The 16,292-nt window shown below is 38.4% G+C and overlaps 1 protein-coding gene across 1 annotated transcript; it reads left to right on the forward strand.

The window, feature by feature from the left end:
• Positions 1-10,404: 10,404 nt before the first annotated feature.
• On the forward strand, positions 10,405-16,207 carry LOC126615930 (U-box domain-containing protein 13-like). The gene is made up of 4 exons (XM_050283856.1): positions 10,405-10,854; positions 13,379-13,495; positions 13,835-14,275; positions 14,723-16,207. Exons 1-4 carry the CDS (start codon positions 10,558-10,560, stop codon positions 15,866-15,868), a joined length of 2,001 nt encoding a protein of 666 aa, XP_050139813.1. The 5' UTR covers positions 10,405-10,557; the 3' UTR covers positions 15,869-16,207.
• The last annotated feature ends 85 nt before the right edge of the window (positions 16,208-16,292 follow it).

A 16,292-nucleotide genomic window follows, 5' to 3' on the forward strand; every position in this document is an offset into this window, starting at 1 on the left:
TCAATTGCATGAGGTGTAATCCACTTGTAGCTAGCAAGAGTAGAAGATCAACTAAAACTGAACGCTTCTCTGAAAAGTGGGATGTAATATTTAGTTTCTTTGACACATTACACAAGAAACTTCGAATCATCTTTTATTGCCAAAATATTGATATAAAGCTTTTATGTTTTGCAATTTGCGGTACTTTATTAGAACAACAAACCAATTATGTTAACTGGAATCGTTGCAACTAGTGATTCTTTCATGAACCATGAAAATGAAGATAAGTCATCCAAATACAGAAAGAAGAACATGCAAAAATTGAAAATATTACAGCCCATGATACTATGGATCAATTCGTTGAACAGACAAAAGTTGGTATAGATTAGGTTACAATTCATGAAACTAAGGATCAAGCCATCCAGGTTCAGGAAAATGAATAAACAGAAGTTAGTTTTGATAAGCATGCAGAAAAGATTACAACTCATGCAACTGAGGTTAGGGTAACCAATTGGATTAAGGTTGGACTTCCAACTGCCATCACTGCTTTGATTGTCCTTATCGCTTCAGGTCTGCTTAGGGAATCCGTTTGTGATGTTAACTACATGTTGTTTAGTTTGGAGTAAAGGAAAGGAATGACCCTGTAGAAACGATGCTAGACAACAGTAAGACCATTATGAGTATTTGTATATAATTAATATAATTAATATATATATATATATATATATATATATATATTACATAATTAAATATATCTGTTTGGTTCGGTTTTCAGACCACCAAAACCGAAACCGAACTAATTAATTTCGATTTATTTCTTTCGGCTTCGATTTGGTATTCGACTCAATTTGTTTTGGTTTTCGTTTTTTAAACCCACCCCTACTTCATGGATTTTCCCTTGCTTTCATTCATCGTGCGTTCACTTTGGAAAAAAGGACCAGGAATCATTGACAATGCTCTTTATGTGTCAAGTCCTTATTTCATTGATCATTTTGATCACCCTGACCTCTTATTGGTTTTAAAACCTCTAAATGGCAAAAATTATGCTACTTGGATTCGATCAATGATGGCTTCATCGATGGCAGGGTCACGCCTTTCTCACTGAAGAAACAGCAAACCAGCTGTTATACTCGTTGGAATCGTAACAAGAAGATAATTATTTCATGGATCATGGAAATGAGGGTCAAGCCATCCAGATTCAAGGACCATTTGCAATAGAACTCAATTAAGTTCTATTCTAATGCCTAAACTTAATTAACTCTTGTACTAATACAGTAGAAAAATATCTTGTCTTTGTAACCCGTACACTAAGTTATTAGATAGAGTAGTACTATATACCTATTTATTATCCAAATTAACGTAACAATATTTTATTTGTTCATGTCTGAGCCCACTATATTACCTTATTTATTCATACTAAATTAAAATTATCACATGAGTTATTACCTATGTCCGTAACCACACGACACGATGAAAAAGTTAAGAAGGTCCAAAGCTCCAAGGTCCACCTTTCTTTTGGTACACGATCCAACTTCATCTAGGGAAAGCACTAAATTTGCTGCACTTTGCTCCCGACATAAGCAAATGGAAGGAATGCTTCTAGGAAGGTCAGTTATGGAAGACTAGAGATCCAAGAATGTTGAAACACAGTTTGTCCCACATCGGACAAAGGGAAGGAGAAAGACTTATTTAAATAGAATTACCTCATTCTAACTAACATTAGGACTTTTTATGATATAACCCCACACCTGAGGATTGAGCAGGTGATAAAGTGAGGATAGTATCGTGTATTGTTGGAGTGGGCTCTTGGCCCTTTAACCTGAAAATTTCAACATGGTACTGGCCCGTACTGCCACGTGATTGGGTGGGTCCCTGTTTGGCCCTGCACAATAGGTGAGCCTTGACTTGGCTCCACATGGTTGCCGTTGTGTGGATCTCCACGTGTGACCCATAAAATGGGGTCTCATGTGCGGGGGAGTGTTGAAACACAGTTTGTCCCACATCTGACAGAGGGAAGGAGAAAGACATCGGACAGAGGGAAGGAGAAAGACCCATTTAAATAGAATTAACATCGAGATTTTTTGTGATAAAACCCCACACCTGAGGATTGGGCAGGTGGTAAAGTGGAGAGTATTGGTCTTGTTGGAGTAGGCCCTCAATCGGTTGACCTGAAAAATTCAACAAAGAATAGCAAAAGAAAGGAGAAATGAAAGCTTCACCAACCGTCGGATTAGTTATGTTATAATTTGCTTATTAGGATAGGTAACACTAACACATGTTTTTGTAAAACATTTCAGTTCTTTGCAGGTCCAGCACTACTAAGCTAGCACAGCAAAATATCATCCGGACCGACCTTCCTTTTCAACAAAGCGACGACAAAGAAGTATAATAATTTACCATAAACTGAATTTCATATTCCTACAATCATAACCAAAGTTCACGCCGGTTGCATTGTTTTCAATTTCCAGTACAAAAACCATTATTTTCTTATAATAATTTAGTGCAAATTGGATTTTTTTTATATTTAAGTTTTAAGTTTATTAATAAACTCATTTGTTGACTTTAGTTTAAGTGTCGTGTTGCTACATGAAATTGTTTCATGTGCTTGACACATTGCGTTGGATGCTTACAAAACATCATTATTCTAAGACCCACTTTAATTACATCATGGCGTAACGTTTGTATTATTCTGTTATAGGTAACGTATTTTATGTGAGAAAACCTTAACTAGACATTTTTGTCACGTGTCAAGTTGCATACCGCTAAGTTAGAATATGTCACGTAACATTAGTTTTTAATAGATTTTAATTGACAATATTAGTCACAGAATTTTCTAAATGCAAGAAATTCTCTCACTCTAGTTTTCTCGTGCAACTCATCAAATCTTAATTACTCTTATAACAAAGTCCAAATAGATATTGTACAAATTTTAAGCAGATGAAGGTTTACAATAGCTCCACAAAATGAGGAAGAATACTAACAAGACGACACACCTGCTTATCTCGCATGACCAAAGATTCCCGTCGGTACTCAACACTAACCCTACCTAAATTTAATGACGAAGTAAGAAATTGTCGTAGAGATGAGCGGAATTTAAGTAAAAGGTCCCGATAAAATGTAGACAATCAAATTCTTTTAGATAGTAGACAATATTAATGTCGTTTGACCCAAAAACGAAGCCACATAGATGCAAGGAGGTAGTCGGAAATTGACCCAAGAATGTCGTTTGACAATAATAATCCCCTAGGTTTCTTTGCTCTAGGTGCATTTGACCCAAAGGCAGGGCCGGTCCTAAGTTTTTGGGTGCCCAGTACGAAAGCTCAAAATGTGCCCTTTTTTAATACGGAAACATATGTATAAAAAAAATATTTAACAAGGGCTAGAACCCAGTCAAAACTGGGGGGCTTGGCCCTCACGCCTTGTTCATAATTTTCGATCATAGTAGTGTGAAGAAAATTTTCTAGAGAGTTTGTCCTTAGGATAGGTGATATTAGTTTTTTGAATTGGTCCATTTTCTACAAGTAAGGCTTTCATTTCTACATTAAGACTATCCCAAACTCTTGGATCATAAATGTTTAAATGGAAAATAGGTTCAGGAGATTCAATATTTTCCTCTACACCAATATGATCATTATCAACATTTAAATCCACATCACCACCATTTTCATGATCTTGAGACTCATCACCAACATTTTCCTCCAAATCACCACCATTTTCATGGTGATAAGACTCGTCATTAACATCTTTCTCCACATAACCACCAATTTCATGATCATGAGACTCCCCAACAACATATTGTGACTCTTCACCAACATCAGTTTCTCTCAAATTTTCAACCGACTCATTCTTTGTAGAAATTTTTTTATTAAGAGATCCTCTTAAACTTTCCGTAATTTCATTATCCTTTGCCTTTTTTTTCCTTTTCATATTACCAGAGAGTTGTTTCCTAAAGGACATAGACTTTGAAAATTTGTTTGCAAAAATTACCTACACATAATATAACAAAAATTTCCTATCAAAATTATCATTCCAACACATATTACATATTATAAAAACCCTAACATCTATTATATATTATAAATGCACTAACTGACACACCCCGACCTGGAATGTCCATTAGGACCCCGAATCGAGCTGTGTTGGCCGACACCTGGAAGGTGACGAAGTCATTGGTGTGATAATGTATAAAATGTGAATAAATAAATAAAAAAACTAAAAGTGCCCAAGTACCCATTTCACGCGTGATACAGAGCATAGATATAGTACATTAAGATAAGATAATGATTATACCATCATAAGAAGACATCTGTACTGAAAAGTGCCACGAATCCTCGTCGATACGGAACTCTGCTGCTAGAACCTTGAGGGGTGCAAAATGGAAAATGTGAGTGAGTGAAACAAAACTTTTCAAACCAATTTCAATTACCAAAGGCAGTAGCCCCTCGCCGTAACACCTGTATACTTTCCCAGAAAATAACAAGCATGATTATAACTCAAATCCATAACCAAAATAACAGTCTCACAATTATGCCGTGTGAAATATCTCAACAAGAATAAGTAACCCATGTGAAATAAATCAATATGAAATGATATGTCAGCCGAATCCACCTATTGTAGCCTGTACGGCTGAACCAATAGCTCATTAACATGCTAGCCGGAGTCACCCCACATGACCTGTATGGCTGAGTCAATGGCTCATCAACATACTAGCCGGAGTCACCTTATGTGACCTATACGGCTGAATCAATAGATCATCAACATACTAGCCAGAGTCACCTCACGTGACCTGTACGGCTTATCCATATCTCATCAATCAACGCTAGCATATAAGTCGGAGTCACCTATAGTGACTTGTACGACTTATCCATATCTCATCAATCAACGCTAGCATATAAGTCGAGTCACCTGTAGTGACCTGTATGACTTATCTATATCTCATCACATATGATAGCTCATAAGTCGGAGTCACCTGTAGTGACATGTACGACTTATCCATACCTTATCACATATGCTAGCTCATAAGTCGGAGTCACTTATAGTGACCTGTACGACTGAGTCTATAGCTTATAACCAATCTCAACCATATCAAAACCTGCACACGAGTCGGAACCACCTAAAGCGGTCTGTACGACAGAACTGGGTGTAAAAAAGCCGACACTCAAGTGCTATGATTACGTGAAAAATGTGCGAATAATCGCGGGTCACCTACCAGTCGGAACCACCTATAGTTGTCTATACGACAGACATGTGCACCTACCTTGGATCCAAGGTAAGCGTAAGGTGTGAGAGGTGAACATCACGTGAAGGACTGTGCCCTGGCCACGGGCGGGAGCACTAACATTGGGATGCAGGTTTATGAGCTCTAAATGCATCTCATATGACATATACAACTCATAGGCAACCTGTACGACAATGTCAGAGTTGCCTAAAACATAAATGTGATCATGCCATAACTCAATCATTTCAACTAATACCATAACTCACATAAACTTACCTGTGTGTTCTGCGTTCACCTTCGCACTTCAAAACATCCATAATAATTATGTGCAGATAAAATAAATATCGATATGCCATAATGCAAATCTAAAACTCAACCATATCATAGTATTTTTCCAATATATATATATATATATATATATATATAATGTGGCGTAAACTGCACAATCTATAACGCCCTACTCCCAAATTATTTATTTTCGAAAATAATTATCGGGGACAAGTCCAACTAAACACTACTTTAATTAACTATCATTACTTACGTTTCCTTATTTCAATTTCTTGATTCCTTCCACATTGATTTATGACCAACATCCAATCACTAAAAACATAAGGTTAAATCTCATATTTTCACCAATTTCCTTCACATTGCTCAATTCCCAAACAAGGTTTTTGTTTCAAATATTGTATGGCTGCATTTAACGTCTCATTAGACTGCCTACGAACCCTAAATAGGGATCAAGTCATTCGTAGTTCACATTAGTACTTCAAAGCATTCACAGTAATTATACACAATAAGAAATTTATAAACGTTGTGGAATTGTCAATCACACACACACACACACACATATATATATAATATACGATAAAAAGGAAAAGACCCACTTACCTGAGGTCCGCGCTACGACTCCCTAGCACGCATATCGAGACATCACGAGCCATCGCCGCCTGTGACCAATTATGAAATCATATCTCAGAGTTCATATCGATAAAATACACAATTTACATAAAACACATCCCTACGTAATTCAATTCCGAAGATCTGCATCACGAATTTCCGATCTGTTGCTTCCAAAGATCCACATTATACTTCTAGAACAACATCCTAAAGTCCCATTACGATCCAACGGTCAGATCTCCGCCAATTGTCAAAACCAAGTGGTTGTTAACCTTTTATTTTATGAACTTACAAATCCAATTTCGGGAAGATCCGTATATCAGATTCACGATCCGTAAGTTTTTATGGTCCTCAAATATTACGTACTACAATGTAACAAAGTTTGGTGACGATCCAACGGTTGGATCATCGATTCACCTGAATACCTAATAACGTATCGTATAGAATTTAGGTCCCAACGATCAACCTATGTCATTCAAGTATCAAAACTGAATTCAAGACATTTAACATAGCCTAAAAATAGCATTGGCGGCCCACTGGCCATGTGCCGCCGTGGGTGGTAGTTGGCCGCCCAAACTCGCCGAAAAATTCAACTATTTCTAAAAATTACCAAATTTTGCAAAAATGAAGATCTCGGTGAGTGGAGCAACTTTCATACCTGTGACCAAGGCCAATTTGGCTGTGAAGAGCTCCAATTTCACTCAAATCCGTCGGAAACCCTAGAATGGGTGTTCTTCAATTCGACATCCTCGGTGTTCCAACGTCTTCACCACTGCTTGGACTTTGTTCCTGGGTTCTAGGGGAGTGTTCTAGTGGGGGTAATTGAAGGAAATGGTTTCATAATTGATGGATTTAACATATGGTTCCCCGCGGCACCCACATGTGTTTTTCACCAAATTACAATCAAATCCCTTCCAAATTTGGGTGGAAATGGAAGAGGAAAGGACTAGGTGATGATTGGGAGTGGTTCCTTGATCCAATTCGTGAGAAATTCGGTGGAAAACCACTGGAAAATATGGAGAGATGGGTGCACGGGTCACTCGGGTTGGGGAATCCGTTTATCCCTTTCTCCCTTTCCCCCGTTTCTCCCCCTTTCTCCTTTCCCTCCTTTCTTGCTTTCTGATTGGCCAGCCCTTCCTCTCTCCTCTCCTGATTCAGCTAATCTCTCTTTCTCTCACCGGTTGGGCAGTTTTGCCCTTCCTCCTCCCCTGCCGGTTCTCCCATTTTTTTTTTTTCTTTCTCTAATCTCAACATCCTCCTAATAATAATAATAATAATATCTTTTTATGCCAATATATAAAATAGCAATATATATATATATACACACACACACACACAAATTTTATCGAGAACTTCAGGAATACACTATAGAAATATTTCGTACGTCTCACTATACGTTGGTTCACAAAAGTCAATACCCTCGTCTCTAAGACAATTTTCGTAAAATCACGATTTTAAAATTTGTAAAAACGTAAAATTAGTGGCGGGTTGCCACACTAACACATAGTCTAACATATTAGAAAAATTGATAAAATTGAACTTAAAAATTGGGTTTGAAATGAAATCAAATAATTCAATTAATCAAGAATTCAATTCATCAACAACAAGTTAACAACAATTCTATACATCAATTATCATATAATTCTATGCCACATGCAAAATTTTATATTAAATTATGAATTAATAATTCAAATTTTAAGAATTAGTTTACCTCAAAACTTAAAAGGGTTGGTGAATGCGCTGAATGAGAAGGACATGTCGGCTTGCCAGCTTGGAAGCTAAAGCGCACAGCTTGCAGTGAGTGAGTTTTGAGAGAAATTGTTGCACTTGCAGCCAATGGATGGGAGAAAAGGACAGAGACGACATACATGATAGTGGGGAAGTGGGAACAAAAGGGGGGTGGAGAATCGTGGAAAAAGGAGGATATGTTAGGAACTTATGGTTAATTAGGGACAAGTGGTCCCTCTTATGGTTTTTTTTTTTTAAATTTTTTTAATGACCCAAAACATGGGCCATTCAACTTAAGAAACGGGTTATGTGTAGAAAAACTGGGTCGTTCAATTTGGGCTCTAGATAATTTTTTTTAACCTAGTTATGTGGATTTTTAACTTTTGGTGCCCTTCTCAATTTTGGGTTCCGGACAGTTGCCCTGATGGCACTGGGCCTAAGCCTGGCATTTTGGACCCAACCCGTTAACCCGACCCGACCCAACCCGTTAATATTTGTATTTGGGTGGATGCTTAACGGGTCGGGTCGTTAACGGGTGAACCCGTTAACAACCCGTTAAATAATGGGTCACTTTGGGTCAACCCGTTAGACCCGTTAGCACCCGTTAACATCCGTTAGCACCCGTTAGTTGAGGATATTTTAGTAATTTTAGTAAAATCTTAATGACAAAAAATAAACTTTATGCAAAAAAATAAAAATAAAAATAATTGTTAACGGGTGTTAATGGGTGAAACGGGTGACCCGTTAGTTTAACGGGTCGGGTTCGGATGACCCGTTAGCTTAACGGGTTGGGTTTGGGTGACCCGTTAACTTAACGGGTCGGGTTGAACCCGACCCAAACCCAATAAATCTGACCCGTTTACAAGTCTAACTGGGCCTGGGCTGGGCCTACCCAAAGGGCAAGGCTAAATTAACCAAATGCAATCGAGTAAAATCTTTAAGGAGTATGTGGGGCAGGCTAAATTAACCAAATGCAATGGAGTAAAATCTTTGAGGAGTATGTGTGCGTGTGTGTGTATATATATATTTATCACAATCGGAATATTGTATTGCATTGGACTTTAGACAGCTCAGATTGTTCACATGCAAATGGAATAGTTGGAATTTGGATAGTGGTGGTGTTTACGCGTATGGTACGACATTATGATAAATGGAAACCTAGGGCACTTGTTGGGTATTTTTCCATTTGGTAATAGAATATATCCCACATTATATGCCATAATTGGAACGGTTTCCAAATTCCAACCATATATGCATTGTATTTTATTTGCTTCTTTCTCGGTCTGCATATTTTCCTCTTTGGCTCGACTGCCCGACATGATGTGATTTCTCAAGTGGCGTGCGTGCCTCCAAGATGATCAATCAAATTATCAAGAGCTTACATGTTTTATTGTGATATACTACTTTATTTTTTATTTTTTGTCAAACATATATATGCTATTTTATGAAATTTGTAATTTTGTTTTAGTGAAAACGATATCTTATTTGATTAGAAAGATGATTCTCAAATATGACGTCATGAAGAGACTTCGGAGGCTTCTTGAATCAAGTACCAACTTGACCAACATGTAGAGTGAATGTAGCTAAAGTTTCATAAGTAGGTTCCACCGTTTTAAAATATCATGAAACTTCCGTTGATTTTGACATATCCCTTGTAATTTCTTAATTAGTCTTTATTCACATATTATATTGTGAAGCTACGTACAAATTTGAGCCATCAATCAATTGAATTCTTGCATCTAATGACGGTTGGACAAGTCAGCGTAGTCTAATGGCAAGTTAAGCCTTATTAAAAAAAAAAATCTCCAACACTGGAAGACCCTTTATTCTTGCACCCCCTGGTCAAATAAAATAAAATACACGTTACTTAGCACATTTTAGTTGTATTTCTCTTCAATTGTAAATGATAGGTCTTAAATTTAATTCTAATCGATGACGAGTTCGATACTAATTTATTAAGATTGAACTATTGTATTGTTTAGCCCTCCACCTGTTAATGTAAATACATTGAAAAATTAAATACTTTGCCTAATCAAATCGCGTCGCATATTTTTTTAGCTCATATGAGGTTGAAGGATCAATCAAGACAAACTATCCAATGCAAAAATACTATAATTAGGTACGGAATAGGCACACATAATTACAATAGCAATGTTCTTAATGAACTTCATGAACTTCCGGAGTTGTTTATGTGAGTTTGATTATCCAACGATCCAACGACAGATATTACAAGTCGGATTTGAGACATTTGTTTAAGTGAGCGAAGAAAAATAATACCGAAACGAAAAAACCTGATTGGCATTTTAAACTTGTTGTCAGGTTGCAAAGAAACATCTGTCGTGTTCTGAGACACAACTATCCCCTCTGACATTTACCAGCGGTAGTTTAACCAAATTAACCGCCCGCCGCCCACCAACAGACATCAGCAACCAACCAAAACTCCAGAAGCGCAGTCGTCCAAGTCGTCCAAGTCCACACAGCACACCTCTGGTTAATTCCCCAACCCAACTCAAACCCTGGTTAAGTCCCGAGTCAGCGACTCAGTCCGACTCGGAGCCGCACCACATTAAAAAACACACTCCCCGCTCTCTCTCTCCTCCCTCTCTCTCTCTCTCTCTCTCTCTCTCTCTCTCTAAAACACTCTCTCACGAGAGACGACCAAAAACGCGCTGTCATTTCAACTCTCCGGCGAGTCCAGGCTCCTCAGACGCAAAACCCCACAAAACAGTGCGGTTATGGCCGAGATCGGTGGCGACCCAGCTATGGAGGAAGACAGGGGTGCTCTGGTGCAGAGCCTGATCGACACGATCAACGAAATAGCTTCGATCTCCGACTACAGGTGTGTGGTCAAGAAGCAGTACTGCAATTTGGCGAGGAGGTTGAAGCTGCTGACCCCAATGTTCGAGGAGATTAGGGATAGCAAGGAGGAGGTCTCTCAGGACACTCTGAAGGCCTTGCTTTCGTTCATGGAAGCTCTGGAATCGGCCAAGGAGCTGCTCAGATTCGGAGGCGAGAGCAGCAAGATTTACCTGGTGTGTGCGTATCTTTCGATTCTGAACTTCTTTCTTGTTTGCATTTTGTGTTTGATTGTTGGTGTGGATGATTGTCTTGGTTTTGGTTTTGATTTTGATTTTGATTTTGATTTTCTGTTTGGTCGCCGAGAAAATGCGGGAAGTTGAAGGGAAATGGAGGAAAGGATTGTTGGTTTTGAATTTGGAAAGTGCTGTAGTTCTTACTTACTTTTGACTACTGTGGAAGCACCCAAAGCAATAACATTTCTAAGTTGAAAACTGAGATCTAAGCTAAGATTAGCAAAACAGTTGGGTTAGGCCTTGCTAGATTGGATTTTACTTTTGGATGAATAAAGCTGAGGATTAATGGTTTAATTTCTTATCCGTTGCCGCATTATTCTCAGCAATCGAATGGACTTCTTTTCGCTACCAAATGGTTCTGAAACTGATTTCGTTTGCTTCTTTCAGTGCTTAGTATATCTTCAAAATCATGATTCCGTTATTTTCCCGAAAATTTGTGATGATTTGAATTATGGCAGTCTTCAGTATTTAGACGAAAGGCTTGAGTGAATTTGTTTTGGTGAGAATAATTCTATACATGCTCACCTTTTTGAGTTTGGAATTGGATAGAAAGTTCCCAAAAAGATTCCGTTGAAAGAAAAAAAGTTCTGTCTTTTGTTTTGGGGTACAGCTGCATCTTTGTTTTGGCGATAATTTTATTAGATCTTGGGGATTTTGCATATCTTAGCAGCAAACGAAAATAGGATGTCATAATTACAAATCTCAATTTATATAAATTTCCTTTTGTACAAATATTGCATTGATTTTTTAGGGTGTTGCTTTCTGAGGTTTGTGATGTTCCCATCATTCTATAACGGGTCCTTACTGCTTGATTGTTTTTGTTTCCCTCATTACTGATTGTACCGAGATATAGTACTTTAGCATTCTTGCGTCTCTTGTTATGGGTTAGACTTTTGTATGTCTTCACGGCTTCACCAATTGGATGGCTGAATGGTCATGTTGCTTCAGTATTAAGGTCTAAGAGGCTGTGAATGGAATTTTCAGGTCAACGGAATACTATTGGTTGGTAGTAAAAATCGAGAATCAATACAATAGTAGGATATTCTTAGTTGCATTGCCGCGAGTGGTGGCACTGTTGATGTCATCTCTAAGTGAACAAGATTTTTGTTGTTCTCGGTCTTGCTTTTATTTGTGGATGAAATTTGGTAGTTTGATGTTGCACCACTTTTGGAGGAGATATTTAAAATCATTTGTGGGGGAAAGAAGAACATGTTGAATTTAGTAGTTCTTGAAAATCACCACTAATGGAATCATCTTGTTAAGTGTGTTCTAGTTGTTAATTTGGTTGTTTGGTGTTGGGGTTTCTGTATGATTGATGAATCTGCCACATAATTTTGGGAAAGCGTCGCTACTTTTATTTTGGGCAGAAAAAGGTTTAAACATCCAGCTTCCATGAACTGAGGATTGAGCTATCTTCTGGCATTAAACTTGTTCGCGGAAAGCTGTATAACAAGATGGCAAAGAGTTCTGATGTTTTCAACATGTTCTTCTAGGATGATAACTTCAATTTAATAACATAGTGGAAAATGGCCACCAACTGTTGAAAGGGGTCGCATACTGTTTGTGGAGCTCTGAGAATGAAATTGACATTTTTTAGAATGCTCTGAATGCTACAGGGGTGATTCTCTAGACATGGTTTATGATAAACCTGAAATACCATATCTCCTTTGGGGTTTCTGAATGCCTAGTCTCAATCTCTCTTGGAGTCTCATGTTTTCTGGTCATTCTTATTTTCTCTGTTATTAAAAAATAAGCAAGAAAAAGTGATAAGCATCCTGAACCTATGATTTTCCAGCAATGGTGGAATATAGGGTATTTGGGTTTGAGGAGTAATATTATTTTATAGTTCGAAAGAGTCAGGAAGGGAATAAGATGGCTAAAAATATATGCTCAGAAATAAACTGTAGATGAGTTGGCTAAACAAACTGTGAGTGTTCCCCGATCTCAGTATAGTGGTTGAGATTTGAACTTCAAGTCTCACTAAAACCATCGTCTTAGTGAATAGGGAGGTGATTTTCACACACCCTTCTTAGATTCTCGCACACCGCTCTTTATTTCTGGTCATCAGATTGATTTAATCAAACAAAATCAACGGCCATGATTAAATAGGGGTGTGTAGGAGGCTAGAAAGGGTGTGTTTATCATTTATGTCACCAGATTGTATAAATTTGATAGAAATACTGAATTACATTTTCCAATTGGTACGAAACATGCTTGTGAGTAGGCTTTTTTATGTTACAAACTCTTGGGTGTTTCATATCATAAGGTTCATTTGTCAATGTCCTTGCTTTCTATCCTTTGCTTGGGCTCTGTTGGATATGTGCTGTGTTTCACTTTAGGTATGTTTATTAATATATTCTATTTTGAATAAACTATGAAATTAGAACTTCTATTCAGATGATGCCTTAATTATTACTCTCTCTCTCGGTCTCTCTTGCCTGAACCTCTTACATCATACTTGTAGGTTTTGGAAAGGGAGCAAATTATGATGAAGTTTCATGAGGTGACAGCTCGATTGGAGCAAGCTTTAAGTGGACTTTCCTATGAAAATCTTGACATATCTGATGAAGTTAAGGAACAGGTATATATTCATCATCGAACATTCCTGTCATTGTTTTGGGATGTGGTGTGATAACAAGGGATCACAATGTAATAGCTATCTTATATTTCTGAATTTGGCCTTGACTTCTTTGGGATCCTTGTCATGTATTGTTAAAATGAGATGCCAGATTTTTCCTTGCGCAATTCTTTAATTATCTTCTCTAAAATTTATTAAAAGATCTTTAGTGTATGAATGATCAACTCACACAGACATGTAACAACACAATGGCTTGAAACTTACACCAGTTTGTGGTAAAAAAAAAAAGAATTTGAGATTTTTGAGTGTTTAATATATTCTTCAACTGTATCTGTCTTCCAGGTTGAGCTTGTTCTTGCTCAGTTTAGAAGAGCCAAAGGAAGGTTCGATTCGCCTGATGTTGAGCTCTATGAAGATCTCTTGTCCATTTACAGTAAAAATGAGGCAGCAACAGATCCAACTGTCCTAAGAAGATTGGTTGATAAGTTAGAATTGACAGGGATAGCTGAACTGACACAAGAATCACTAGCCTTGCATGAGATGGTTACTTTCAGTGGTGGGGATCCTGGGGAGAGCATCGAGAAGATGTCAATGCTACTGAAAAAAATTAAGGATTTTGTACAAACAGAAAACCCCGACATGGATAAGAATATATTAGCAAGTTGCAGTGGGCAAGCATCCACTGATAAGAATCACAAAGTCCCCCCAGTTATACCAGATGATTTTCGTTGTCCAATATCTTTGGAGTTAATGAAGGATCCCGTCATTGTTTCAACAGGGCAGGTATATCATGCTTGCTCTTTGATACCAAGAACTCAATTGCACCATAATTATCCCTTTTCCTTTTTCCTTCTTTCACGGGATGTTATTAGATTTCTTTTTCCATTCCTTGTTTGTGTCAGATGTCAATAATGGGATGTTAATAGATGTCATGTTAATAGATGTCTTCTCATAGAAAAGTTGTTATATTGAAATTTGTTTGTTATGAATCTATGATGTATCCAGTTGTTGGATCAATATGTCTTCCATTTGCAATCAGCTTGGGTTGTCTTATGTTAGTTCCGTTGTATGGTATTTCAAAAACAAACCAAAACTTTTTGACTGGGAGGCTGAAAAGATGTCATGCAGATTGGATACTTGTATTAATTTTTACATTTTAAGTCCACGCCGAGGACATGCAGTCCATCATGCTGCCACTAATTTAAAAGATTTTGTTTTCCACTGCTGCAGACATATGATCGTTCCTGTATTGAGAGGTGGCTGGAAGCAGGTCATGGGACATGTCCAAAAACACAACAGAGCCTCTCTAACACCCTCACTCCGAACTATGCTTTACGTAGCCTCATTGCCCAGTGGTGCGAGGCAAATGGCATTGAACCACCAAAAAGACCCAATTCTCGACCTAATAAAACTGCATCCGCCTGCTCGCCAGCAGAACACACTAAGATTGAAATTCTCCTCCACAAGCTGATGTCAGTAAACCCCGAAGACCAAAGGTCTGCTGCTGGTGAAATCCGCCTTCTTGCCAAACGTAATGCAGATAATCGTGTGGCTATTGCTGAAGCTGGTGCAATACCCCTGCTTGTAGGCCTCCTTTCAACCCCTGACTCCCGCACCCAAGAGCATGCTGTGACAGCACTCCTCAACCTTTCCATATGTGAGGATAACAAAGGAAGCATCATCTCATCTGGAGCAATTCCTGGTATTGTTCATGTCCTCAAGAATGGAGGGATGGAAGCACGGGAAAATGCAGCTGCGACCCTTTTCAGCCTTTCTGTTGTGGATGAAAATAAGGTTAGAATTGGTGCTTCAGGAGCTATTCCGCCACTTGTTAAATTGCTGAGTGAAGGTACCCAAAGGGGGAAGAAAGATGCTGCAACTGCACTTTTTAACTTGTGCATTTATCAAGGTAACAAGGGGAAGGCAGTAAGGGCCGGTGTTGTTTCGACCCTAATGAAGCTGCTGACAGAACCTGGAGGTGGAATGGTGGATGAAGCACTTGCCATTCTAGCAATATTGTCTAGCCACCCTGAAGGGAAAGCGGCCATTGGAGCTGCTGAGGCTGTGCCTGTTTTGGTTGAAGTTATTGGGACTGGATCTCCCCGAAACAGAGAAAATGCAGCTGCAGTTTTGGTGCATCTTTGTTCTGGAGACCAACAACATATAATAGAGGCTCAGAAACTCGGGGTGATGAGTTTGTTATTGGAGTTGGCACAAAATGGCACAGATAGAGGCAAGAGAAAGGCTGCGCAGTTACTTGAGCGAATGAATCGGTTTGCTGAGCAGCAGATGCAGGCGCAGGCCCAGGCACAAGCCGAGGCTCAGCCTGAGACCCAGTCACATCCACCCACTACTACAAATGCCATTGACAGATGATAGTTTTTTGTTTTCTCGTTTCTTTTGTTCTTTTCAAGCATCAAAAGAAGCGGGTTTGCTTTGGCAGGGGAGGAAGGTGGAAGATCGCCTTCCAAACCTGTAAGTTATTCATTTTTTTTTTATTTGTGTGGGATGATACTATACTTTGAAGGGTTCTTTATAAAGAGCAACATGGGTAGGAAGGGGGGGCAAAAGTAAAAACAAAAGGAAGAAGAGGAGGGGGCTGAGATATACCTGACGTGATATGTACCAAATTGTAACATGTGTAAGACTGCTGTAATCATCCTCAGTTTTAGTGAAGCGATGTTGCTTATATTCAACAGAAACTACATTTGTGCATGGTTTTTGTGAATGTTGGGCTGATAAGAGGAAGAAGCAGCTATTTATCTCAAGTTCTGCAGTTGGTCTGCTGCAAATTGCAATC

This window comes from Malus sylvestris, chromosome 3, assembly GCF_916048215.2.
Source record: "Malus sylvestris chromosome 3, drMalSylv7.2, whole genome shotgun sequence".
In the NCBI taxonomy this organism is placed as follows: Eukaryota; Viridiplantae; Streptophyta; class Magnoliopsida; order Rosales; family Rosaceae; genus Malus; species Malus sylvestris.